This window comes from Patagioenas fasciata, chromosome 13 (genome assembly GCF_037038585.1).
Source record: "Patagioenas fasciata isolate bPatFas1 chromosome 13, bPatFas1.hap1, whole genome shotgun sequence".
NCBI classification, from domain to species: domain Eukaryota; kingdom Metazoa; phylum Chordata; class Aves; order Columbiformes; family Columbidae; genus Patagioenas; species Patagioenas fasciata.
In genome coordinates this window covers 21,706,582-21,719,973 of record NC_092532.1, presented here as the reverse complement: position 1 = coordinate 21,719,973, position 13,392 = coordinate 21,706,582, and the positions used below count along the sequence as shown (strand labels likewise).

Genomic DNA, 13,392 nt, shown 5'->3' with positions numbered 1-13,392 from the left:
TTGAAGAATATGCTTCTGTTAATTTTTTTGAATGAAAACCAGGGAACAGTAAAATCCATTTATCAGATATGATAGGTGCAAAATGCACTCAGTAGAAGAGTAGGGCCACTTCCTCGATAGCAGCCTGCGTAAGGAGAGTAAACTATATTTATTTCTAAAAGCACTTGGCAGTTGTGACTGGTTTGGACTGATTGATTTACTATTTAGTAATAAGAACGATGCGTTCAGCAAATAATTCTATTGTGAAAAATGAGCTGATTCATGAAAAGGATGCTAATGCAAACTTAAGGGTATCAGAATTTGTTTCGTATTGATTTTTTCACTAATAGAGCTGATCCAAAGTTCAGTGAAACCTTATTTCAATGCCTTTGTATTAAGCCTACTACAATTTCTTCTCCGCTATTATTTTTAGGCAGAGTTTCCCTTTTTTTAAAAAAAAAAAAACACAACAAAAAAAACCCCAAAATCTAATGTATGTCATTAAATCTAGCCTACAGATGACTTGTATAAAATGCCACGTTTTGTATTCTGCAGTTTCCTCTGAGACAAGTTAATTATTTCAATCAAATGATGATTTTTCCTAGACATAGATTTTAATTTGTCTCTTAATGTATGGAAGTCTAGCCCTTGTCTATGGTTTGAAAGGTAGCAAGAAGATTAAATATCTTAAAAAGAGCCTAAACCGGAGTTATAGTTTCTGACTTGTAAGATATAACAACTGGGTTTTTTTCTGTATAAAGTTACTAACACAACCTGTTATTTCCATAGTTTACACATATTTCTATCTCCTGCTTCAGACCATTAACCATTTGCCAGAAGCTAAGAGTCAGTCAAGTTTCAATTTCAAACACAATAAAAAGCCAAAAAGTTGACTGTTTGAATTCAGTAATGTGATAAAGACAAAGAGATTGCATAGAGATTTTCAAGGATGTTAATTTGTTCTTTTGCTTTACTCACAGTTCTCAGGCTGGACTGACAGGAAGTACTGAAACTCTCTATTTTCAGGCTTACCAAATACCGATCCACACACCGCACACGGAACATTAACTCATTGAGCATTCAACCTGCCCTACTTCAATTCAACCCAGAAACAAATCACAAATAAAAACATAATCACTTTCAGCATGCTGTGATGGATGAACATGATATGTGCCAAACAGGAGTGGAGTTTAAAGGCAAGGGCTGAGAATTGCCACAAACTAATGTAAGGCAGGGAGACGTCTGTTGGAAGATTGCATTCAGAACAGTTATCAATGGCTTACTGTCACAGTGCAGAGATGGATGAAGTGGTTCATAGGGTTTGTTCTGTTCTAGCATCATTCCATATTTCCCGAATGATGGAAGACAGGAAGAACTTATCAAGTTCACACAAAGTTGGGAGCCATTGCAAGTACTGCAAGAACAGGATTAGAGGTCAAAACAATTTTGACAAATTGGATAGTCTAAACCAGCAGTGTGCAACTCAATTTGGCAAGTAAAAAGTATTTTGTGTGGGTAAAACAATTAACTTCACAATTACAATAGAGCAGATGACTCACAAGACAGAAAAGAATGTGGAGTCAAACTGAGCTGAATATGAGTCAACAGCATTTTGCTGATAAAAGTGCTCAAACATTTCCTGGTATATTAGCTGGTTATGGTATATGGAAGAGCTGTGGAATAACCCTTCCATGTCACTCAGACTGGCACGGTGCAGCTGGAATGGTGTGTTTTGAACAAAAATGGTTCCTGGAGTTCGGGAAGTACAATGAAAGGCTTTAGAGCCAAACATGTAAAAACTACTGGGAGCTCCTCTCCTGTTCTGCTGGGGGTAAGAGAAGAAATTTCGGGCCTAAAATATAGACCACAAAATGGGTTTTAATTGCAGCAAGAGAGGCTTCAGTTAGACATTAGGGTAACCCTTTCTAAAAGAGAAGGTAAGTACAGACAGAAGGCTGCCTGCAAAACTTGAAGGATTTCCATCACTGAAAGATGTTAAGAACCTACCAGACAAACATCTGTTGAGAGGGGATAAACCTGACCCTTTTGGGGGGCAAGGGCACTCACTGCATTCTCACTGGAGGTCCCTTCCTTCCCTACTGTCTAAGATAAGGCTTTATCTCTATGTACTCCAAAATACTTTACAAATCTTTGTCCTCTGAAAACATTGGATGGAGTTGTGGCACAACCACTGAACAGACACATCATAATTCGGCTATTGATCCTCTGACTAGAGCTGGAAACATCAATAAGCTGGTTGGAAGGTGAAGAAATCAAGAAGTAATCTGTTTATTCAAACAATGAAAACACTTTCAATGTAGGAAGTAACTTTTTTTTCCCCTTGGCTGAGTCGCTTTTCCTAAACAGCTATTGGTGTCACACTGCTCAATAGCAAATAAAACAGCTGCAGAACGGGATTTACTTTTACAGTGGTCCTAAACGCACACACTGAGCAATTTGCACAATCTGCCTCACAACTTGAATCGGTTAAAATGCACCCCTGTGGACTACTTTCGAAAACCTATTTGGAAGAATATATACTGTCTCACACTGAAAAAGATCAGGGGAAAAGAAGCGATGTGTCAGAGCCCAGAGCTGATGAAGAAAAGCAGCAAAAGGAACAATAGAAATAAGGATCTACTTTTCACTTTCCTCTCTATTTTTTAAGGATCTCTTTATGTTAATGCTATAAAACTACACATAATAATAATTGAGAACATGGAACAAAACCAAGCAAGCACTATGCAAAATTGGAATCTGGCCCTGAAAAGCCTTTCTTAAGCATCATTCATCTCACACGTTTTGATGAAGACTTCCTGCTATTTCAACTTGCATACTTTGGAACTCTCCCTTCTTCATTTTGGAAGAGCTAAGTGATTGCTTTGATCTTCTTTCCATGTTAAAACCTTGGTGGAGAGTCTTATTAAATATAACCATCACTTAGGGCCCAAACTCCTGCAAAATCAGCCTGGTCATCTCTTCAGAGAGCTGTGAGATGCTTGCTTTGTGTTCCCATGAAGCGCACTGACTCCAGTGATATTTTAGCAGTCCATCAAAAGGTTCACTTGAAGATCTGCGGAAAACCTGCACCATATTGCCTAAAAAATTAACAGATCACAACGAACTTTCTTGAAGATTAAAAAAATTCTAGTCCGTTTATGGTGTTATATAGCCATACTGATCCACTATTTTAAATTCATTTTACTCTTCATAAAAAGAGTATTTTCAATAAAAATTATAATCAAATATTCTCATTTCTTATTTCTTTCTAATGACTTAGTTTTATTATAGCTAGACAAGAAAAGTACCTGCACTGTCCAGCAAAGTTGGCTAAATTTCAAGAAAAATTATCAATTACAAGAGTTGTCTGAACTACATTGGGATGTAGATATAGTTCAAATTGAATACGTTAGCCACAGTAAAAATTATCACTAGGTGAGGAATTGAATACTATATTATACCATTTTATGTGGATTGATTCTGTGCCGTATTTGTAATTTTAAGAGAGAAGTTAACAGTGTACATATTGTATTAGCATGTTTGGGGAAGATGGCACTGCTTGTCTTTGTTAAACTGCAAGATGAAGGTTGAAAATACCATTATTAATTCTCTTGTTTCTTATGTGACCTACAATCTATTGTATTTTCTTTTTCAGCCCAAAGGACTTCATTTTTTGTGTTTTCTGATCTTGCTTTCATCCTGAAGTAGACCTTGCAAGTTTGCCACGAGGTGTAAATTAACACTACCTACCTTTCACTATACGTATTCTGCTTGAAGAATATCATATAAGATATGACTGGATAACACCTATTGTGATACTGCCTTTATAATTCAGATGAACTTGATCGGAGTTTCACAGTATGGGTAGTAGGCTGCCGTCTCCATTTCCTAGCCATCACCTTTTGCTGGGACAGAGTTTCACTGCCATAATCAAAGCATCACCCTCACACCAACTGAGAATGAATGTAGTAAATAAACATCTGCACTGCATTTATGACCTTGCTTCCTTAAGATTTCATTTGTAATGATCCTCTAATACCTATAATTATACCAGACACTTTACAAAAAGCAGCCTTGGATTCTTTTTCAGCCGCTTTCCGACTCTAGCTGTGTAGTTCAAATTCCTCTGTCTAATTCAGTCACTTGAAGCACAATATTATTTAGATATGTAGCTCCTGTATTCCTGCTCAGCATGAAGAAAATGGTTAAGTCCTAACTATTTCGCTAGCTTTCTAAAATGATAGAGATGTTGTTCTGAAATGCAAGAAATATGTGTGGTATCAGCTTTTTTGTTGCCACTATTAAACTCTAGAAGCAGAAAGCACTTTTTTTTTTCAAAAGCCGATCTGTCTTGATCTTAAGCCACTCATCTTTACCAGCTACAGACCATCACAACTGTTTTCAAACACCTCTGCAGTGATTTTGTATTTCCTTTATTAATCAGAAAAGACAGATCTTGCTGTTACCGAAGGACCCAATCCTACATACCTTATTCATAATAGTTGCACTTTATACTTGTAAGTACAAAGCAAGAACTGCAGGACTGACCCTCAGGTCTGCTGCACTAGCGGTTTGTCAGTACAACTCTCTCTTCTAATGGGCTGTCACCAAGACAACTCTCAGAATTACCAAAGAATCTCTGTACAAACACCTTCACGCAACTCCTAAGGCTGCACAGCATACTTAGTACACAATGACAAGAAAAGGCTTACACTAGTTGGAACATATACTTTATTCTCAGCACTGTGCCTAAGTGCATCAAACGCTGTCAAGACAGAGCTGAAGGTGCTGGAACAGAAGAGACCACGTATAAAGTCCAGCAATCCGGCGGTGCTGGAGGCTGCACACACACCTGGGAAAGGTGCTCTGCGCCCCTCTCAGAGCAACATTGACCCAGCCCAGTTCAGGCCTCTGCAAATTGTTGCAGTGAAAAGATTAGTTAACTTTCAATAAATCTGTACTAATTGGCAAAGATATCACAGCCGCACTGGTTAATAAAATGAGCTCGAAAGCAGCAGTTCAATCCCGGCTCCGACTAATGTCGAACAAGTTCTTTCTCTACACTAATCCCTTGAGGATTTAAATCTAAACTATTTAAAAACTGAACTATTTAGAAAGGCTCTGTTGAACATGAGTTAGTTCTGTTCCTAGCAGCTCATTACTTCCCCCTTACAGTTGCAGATTACTTCCTGTATCAAAACTATTTCTCCATCTCTCTCTAGTTTAAAAATGCTACCTTGTCATTTTATCATGAGTAATTACAGAAATAGTCCCTGTGCCTCTCTTTTATTAACACCTTTCAAATATTTGTGCAGTGATTTCATATCCTCTTTTAATCACTTCTTATCCAGTTTATACAAATTAAGTTCCATCAATCTTTCATTATAAGTAATATTCTTCTCACCTTACCTACCCTGCTTTGAACTTTCTTCAGTATTTCAGTAGTCTTTTTTATGATGACGGGTCTCATCGGTAGTACATTAAATAGTCTGAGGGCAGCTTGTGCTATCACTGATAGGCACCATTACTAATAAACTGGACATTAACAATCAGATGGAAGAAATCACCTGTAACATCACCAAAATATCTGCAACTCAAAAGTTGCTGTCATTTATCCACTCACTGCCTTACTTGTTTTATTCTGCTGGACTGTATTTCAAGGCCTAGGTGGAGGAAGAGAAATGAAGACTGCAAATTAAAATAGAAGATTCAGAGCCGACTTCTGCTGAATGCTGGTTTCATTCCTCCAAGACCTACTCATTTATGTTCTGTTTTCAGAACCACAGGCTGTCATAGGTTCAACACTGTGGCCCAGAGAGGGCTATATGCTCAATCATTAAAAGTTTTGTTGAATAAAGCATAGAATCAGATAATCATAGAATTATTTTGGTTGGAAAAGACCTTTAAGATGACTGAGTCCAACAGTTAACATCACACTGCCAAGTCCACCTCTAAACCACGTACCTAAGCAGCACATCTACACGCAGCTTCTAAACACCTCCAGGGATGGTGACTCAACCACTTCCCTGAGCAGCCTGTTCCGGTGCCCGACAACCATCTCTGGGAAGAAACTTTTCCTGATATCCAATCTAAACCTCTTCTGGCACAGCTTGAAGCATCTGTACTTTCACCTGGAAGTTAAAGCTAGGTATAGAAAAAATATCCATTATTCACTCTCCGATCCACCCCCCGTACTCCTCTATAGGAAAATCTTTACTTTTCTAGGTCTCCTGAATCTTCTATTAATCTCAGTTTTACTAAATTGAGCTTTGGCTTTGTAAGAAATGACCATAAAAAAGTAGGGTGCGGTGGAGTGTTTGGTGTAATTTGCCTATATTTCAGGTATGTGTAGGAATGACATTATTTAAGTTCAAGTGAAACGTAAATAAGTCAGACACAGCTGAAAATGTATTTTTTCTGCCATCCCTATATTGTAGAACACAGTGTCATTTCATATTATGTTCCGTTATGATAATCTTATTTAAAGCTGACAGTCATGATTTAGTATCCTTGAAAAAGCTTAAAGGTGAGAAGTATGCTTTAGCTACTTTTAACAGTCTTAAGAAACCCTCTTCCCCAGCATTTCGACTGTCATTATTTGGATTATGAGAGAATACATATAGCCTGTATACCTTTATAAAGAATACACATTAGTCAGGAAACCTGACGTCAGTTACCCAGATGTAATGATAGCGATTTATGGAATATACTTTAGTCTAGCATGAGTTTCATTACTAATCTGATCTCATCACATTGTAGGTTTAGCCTCTCATAGAAAACCTGAATCTGTATCTTTGTAATGTATTATTTATGTTTATTCTCTATCCAATAAACCAGTGGTCATATTAAAATTCACCTATGAAAAATGAAAAATATTCAGAATGAGCCATCAAAAAAGCATTTACCCTAAGCCATATTCAGAGCACTGAATGAAAAATAACTTCTGAATTACCTTCTTTCATGTGTCTATAACTCATACAGAAGAATTCGCAAACTAGAACTGCAGAAGCATATGCATTTTTCATCTAAGGTAATGGAAAATTATTGTTTTATGGGTCACTTACCAGTACTTATTTCTGTGCACCCAGCATTATAGAATTGTTTCAGCAAGAAGGTTGAGAGTACTGTCAGAGTGTGATTCAATAAGGACTACACCTGGTTGATGTCAAGTTAGTAGGAACAAAAAAGGAGAAGAGTAAACAAGTGCTTTCTTCAGATTTACCCTGAGGTGCTGCAACCCTTTCTACCCTAGGCATGAAGCCATAGCCTACACCTTTGCTCCCACTTTTTGTTCAGAATGCTGCAAGAAGGGAGAAGAATTGTGAGACATTATTGGGATCATTCCTGATGGCCATTTCTCAGCATCCCACTAAAACAAAGCAGCAAGGTCCCACAATCTTTAGTCTGAGCCAGGAAAAGAGAAAAATTATAGGCAGTACAGCCTATCCATGTCTGCTCCACAGATCTAAATCTAGCCTTAATTTCTAATAAACAAAGCTAACAAAAGACTAGCCAGATAGAAAAATAGTAAGTAGATCAGCTCTAAGTGGCTGGTTTTTTGGTAACATTTTATACACTCCCTTGAATGAGCGAAAGTATTTACATTCTGAAGTGGATCACTTCAAGACAGTCCCTTTCTTTAAAGAGATTCCATTTTGGGAAAGACACGATCTCTGTGTTCAAACACAATTCTATTTCAAATGAGCTGGAAATGCTTTGAACTTCGCAGGGGCACTAATGAAATGTAACCACAGAGAAAACGTAGCTACAAACCAGCAGCCCCTGTCCCACTCCTCCCCGCTCCCCAACAAATAAACCACAAGCCCTAAAACCCTAAAATCTACCACACTTAGAGGATCACCTTCGGGTTTGATTTGTCTTGGATAAGACATGACTATAGCTGGCTATTCTGCTGTAGTTTGTACACTGTCACGATAGCATCCAAGCGTCATCTCCCACAAAAACTTTCACTGAGGTTCTTGAGTATTACACACAAATGTGGAAGATAATTTGTTTTCCTGGCCTAATTACTAAAATGAATCAAATACTAGTTGTGATGGTTCACATTGCTAAGGTTAGATAAATATAAATATAAACAGCTACATAATTTCTATTTGCTTTGGACATTTTCTTTCTGCTAAAATGCACCTTCTGCTCTATCTGACCATGATAACGGTGCTACCGTCCAACTTACACAGCTGCTAAACCAGTGTGTGTGTTTTGTGCACCACTGCCTCTAAAAGGTGAAATACAGTGTCACAAGGTACTGCAAAACTGTAGCCGTCTTGCCATAATACTTTTGGCACTTTGAGACTGCATGTAACAACCCATAAAGCTCTCTCTGGTATGTAATAAATCCTGGTATTACCAAGAAAATCTGATGCGTAGTTCCTTATGTTTTCTGAAATCAACACTTCTCTTCAGAAGAAGCATAACTGTAAAGCTGCTGGTTTTTCGAGCACTCTTTTTCACCCTTGTACAATGTATGGCCACAATTTCTAATGACCACCTACATCTGGTTAGTTCAATGACCAGACTTTTATGTATATTTACTGTCTACATATTCTAAACAAAGGCATGCTGGAGGGCTCTACACAATTTGACAGTGTGGCTAAGATTTCTCCATGGGAATGACACAAGAACAAATTCTGCAAGTTTTAAAGCATTGCAAGCAATGGATGGGTCCATCTGATATCACAGAAACAACCGCATACTCTCCAGATTTCACAAACTCTTTGATGGGTGGCTCTGAGAGCAGGATGGTAGTTACACTACAGATAAAGAGACACAGAGACGACAAAGAAACAGAGGAACACTCTACAGAAACTCATTCAGTTGTTGTGGTTTAGAGAAGAACGGAATTGTTGTCCTCCATAGATCTAGAAAAGTGAGGAATCTGTAGCCAGCTATTCATTGAGAAGCAGCTCCATAATATGAAGACACCTACTCAGGGACTATGGAAAAGCCACAGTTAAATTCTCTATGATTAAATTCCCTTTAGAAACTACACACCATTTTCATGGTAACTGAACTGCTACTCAAAGCAGTGTTTATAACTGGAAACAAAGGTAGGAGGGGGAATTTAATGCTAGTGAAACAGGAGAAAAATAATAATTTTCAGGTTCAGCACAAAGCTTTGGAGTTTTCTCTAGCTTTCGTAATAATGGAAATCACTTTCCTAGGTGATTAATAGTTACTTCAGTGGATTAAACATAAGGTTTTAATGTAATAAAATAATAAATCTGAGTAAAATTAAACAATTTTTGATATTTGCAGTATTTTCTCTCAGGTTATTATTTGCGAAAGACGGGAAAAATCCTCTGTGTGGGTGGGGAATGCACCTCTCAGCTCCTGTGTGGAGGCCGATGAGTTCCCCTGCAAAAGCACTGACTGTCTCTAGTAGAAACTGAGCAACAGCCGACAGGTAAGCCCCTTCTAATTAAGGCAGCTAACTGAAGTCATCACTGCATGCAATAATTTATAGTATTAAAGCAACTAAATCATATATGGTTGGGGTCCGTTCAGAATTCTATTTCCACATGGCTTGTGACAAATCACCCAGCATGAACTAAGGGTCTTCACTAATAACACTCCCTTGACAGCCTTGTTTTTCAAACAAGCTACTGGTTTTCCATTGTGTGGAGTTATTCTTTGTAAAACTCTCCTTTACATGCAGTAAAATACCGAATCACATTCCAGAGATTGTTTTCACAACTAGTATAGCTGTCCTTCAACCAGAAGAAAATCCATTAATGGATCAATCCATTAAACTATGGAAGTTAAAGAACTTCCAGGCTTTAAAGAGTCTAAGAATACTTCCTTTAACGTTGGTGAGAAAATTTAGCACACTTGATCTACCAAAAGCATCCTTTAATAATTTATCCTAGCATTTATTTCATAATTTTAATTTAATCTGCATGAGGACAAGAATTTTTACTCCTGCTTTACTCTTTTATGGTCATAGAAACCCACGTGGTTTTTTGTATATTTTAAAATGAGTTATACTTCTCCTTAAGAGATCACAGCTGCTTGACTCACAGTGATTAAAAAGAATTTCAAGTAACAACTGAAGGAATATAAGAAATAATATCAAATCACTTAAAAAAAAACACTTCAAGACATAACTAAATGAATTTGCTTTAAGTATGATGTATGTACAGGAAACGAGAGGGAATTAATTTATTGATACTTTCAGATTACTCTCAAGACTTTCAAAACACAGAGAAATAAAATCATCCTAAATGCACACTAATAAAACTTCACACCAACACTCAGTATCATGTTCTTTCTGTTCCCCAATCCATCCAATCAAGGAAAATAGTTTTTAATGACAACGCACAAAACATTCGCTAAAATTCCCAAACTAAACTGTACTTTAACTGGAAATACTCATATTGAAAATTACATTATGCTCATTAAATTCGTCAGGCCAAGTCTTTCCGTCCCTAATTATAAATCACACAGCACTTCCACTGCCTTCGGTTTTGCTTCAGTAACTTCTGTAATATTAACATCACCATTACTCACATTATCAGTAATATGGATTTTTCTTTGTCTTTTCACATGATCAAATTCTGATGGAATAGAAGGGGGACACATGTTACAAGTTGGTAATACTGACAGACATCTCTATACGCTCTCTGTTTAGGTATGCTATATGAAATACGTAAGAGGCATAGTCACCTGTGTAAATAGAACCCAGGGATCCATGTCCAATCACTCACCTGTATGTGGCTCAATAGAGAAGTAGGGCTGTCCTTCCAGGATGCTATAAACCAGCTTGGCACTGTTTCCATACACTGGATCATCGGCGTCTGTAGCTGTGACTTTAGTAACAAAGGTACCTAAATAAAAGTAATATATACAATTAACGTTTACATCCTTACTAGGAATTGGCATAAGTTGTTCAAAAATAATTTGAAACAAATATTAGCTTCCTTGAAACTCTAAAGAAATTTGTGAGGTGTATGATAATAAAAAGAAGAAAAAGCATCAGTAACAACTTAAAACGTTACTCGTGGAACACAAAACATTTTTCTTCAAGACGATATATGCCAGCAGATTGAATTTCTGGGCAAAGGAAAAACCTTTTCAGTAGCTGTATTATTTAAGGTTCCTTTGTAGAACGCATTTAAAGCTACCTGATAGATCTGTGTAGACTTCAAGCATTTGCAAAGGAATCATATCAAAGGGATATGGAATACAAGGTTAATAATACAATATAATAAGTTGCATTTAAGATTTGCAAAATCACATTTGAAAGAACCTTGCCAAGTTACAATGACTGCATAGAAAAGCAGTAATAAAAAGGGCTCTTTTTTCTTCTCTTGGCTTATAGCCATACTGATGGCTTGATGTGGCCACAGTGACAGAGTCAGGACAACATCTCTTGTCTCTGGAATGAGTCTCTGCCACTGAGACGCCATTGTCCAGCAAGAGTTATAAATTCCATACTCTGCCCCAAAAAAACAATAAAAGAAAAAATTAAGGAAATTGCCCTTTTCATTTCTTAGCCAACATAGTACTTTCAACTTCTGTAAAAAGAAAAATCAAATAAAATTCAGTAGGTTACATTAAGATTGCTGAAAAGACTTTTTATAATGATTTAAAAAAATAATGATGACTTTAATTAGGCTAACAATAAAGACAATATCTACAGAGGGTGAGACAGTAAGAGTAGGAGAGAGGCTAAGGCCTGAATTATGTTTCTTTATGTTCAAAAAGGAAGAGGATTATAGCACTAACCAAAACACCCCATTTCTGGATATACCAACAAAAACAGACTCCTCTTTCCTCTTGTACTTTGTGTGCTGCTGAATCCAAATCACACAACACTTGGGGACAGGAACAGTAAACTAAGGCAGGAGAAGATCCCTTTGGCATGTCCTTTCATTGCGCTCTCTTCTTTCTCTGTATGGCACATTAGTGTCATGGCTTTAGGCACTTTTATGTGTTACAATATATGGAAATCATATAGAGGAATATTTACATATTTAGAGATATTTTGCATGTTACCCAATAGCTTCCATTTCAGGCTTTCCCACTTGGCCACTTTGAGCATCAGAGCAAGAGATGGGGCTAGCAGGATTTGGGAGCGTCTGCAGGGATGAATGATGCCTTGCTCAGGAAGGGCAAGTTCTGCAGTGCCTGAGGTTTAGGAGGGTTTGCTGAATGGGAATAACTGGATAATTCCCAGGGAAAGAAATACGTGTTGCAGAAATAGATCTCACTGGAGAAAAAAAATGCCTGTGGCTTGTAAATTTATCCATTCTTACAGAGGAGAATATCAACGAAGGGAAGGCTCAGCTGGCTGTCGTGCAAGCTCTACCACGGCCCCGTTTGGCAGGGAAGTGCCCCACCAGCATCTCTCCTGCTGCTCAGCAGGGTCCAGGAGAATGCATATGGCCTGCAGCTGGTGTGCACCACCTGGAAAAGGGATGCAATCCCGACAAATATTATGTTGCATCTATGCTTGACAGATGCTCACCAAACTTGTTCTTTGAAACCACGTAAACTGTAAAAGTTTCGAAGCTTAACTGTTTTTGATGTTGAAAGGTGATCTTATACCTAACCTTTAATACTATAAAACTTTGGCCTGCCATTGGGCGCAAGAAATAGACTTCATCCTCAACTTGATGGTTGGTTTCTATGGAATTAACATCAGAAATTTGTTGTCTGAGCAATTATAAATTTTGCTGTATACCCAGACTAACAGACAATGTCTGGTAGCTTTAACCAAAAATGATAAAGGGAATGACACAAATGTGGTCCCCAGCCTTGTAGCAAGTGCAGCAGCCTCAGCTTATAGATGATATCCTGGATGACCTCCTTCACATACAGGAGAATAAAACCAGTAACAGGCAACAACCACGAGGCACACTCAAGGTCATGGCATAGGCTACAGAACATAAATTAAATAGGGAACAATAAGAAGGAAGCACAAAGAAAGTTTGAGTTTGGATGCTGCAGGAATAGAAGAACTGAAGGACTCTTTGTGGCTTGTCCACATTAGTTACAAAGCATGAAAAGATGTGGTTATTAGAATGGTCTCAGATATTTAAGTTTTGTTGCCTCACCTTCTGTAACCCATACAGCAGTTATGAGTTCTCTGCTTTGTTGGTCCTTTGCTGAGCTGTACCTCCCCCTCACAGGACTCCAGCTCCAGCCCCACCAGCCCAGCAAACACTCCCTACTGTTCACAACTGCTCTCTAAGTGTGGTACCAAATATGAGTGTAGAGATCAGCGCTTTCTTCAGCTGGATCCAAACTGACATTGCAGGAGTTGTACTCAGTTTCTGTGGAAGTGGCTACTACTATAAAACTTTTGGTTTGTAACCTTGGAAGACAGAAGAGGTTTGTGCAGAACATCATACTATGCAACAGGGCTGGAATCAGACAAGGCTCATCAGAACA

General features: G+C 37.9%; 1 protein-coding gene across 2 annotated transcripts in view; it reads right to left on the bottom strand.

The window, feature by feature from the left end:
- The window catches only part of CDH8 (cadherin 8), a 143,500-nt gene that overhangs the window by 63,742 nt on the left and 66,366 nt on the right, over positions 1-13,392 (bottom strand). For both annotated transcript variants that reach the window (XM_065848241.2, XM_065848239.2), the window contains exon 4: positions 10,704-10,823. In XM_065848241.2, the coding sequence (XP_065704313.1) occupies positions 10,704-10,823 (120 nt within the window). The remainder of the gene's footprint in view (positions 1-10,703; positions 10,824-13,392) is intronic.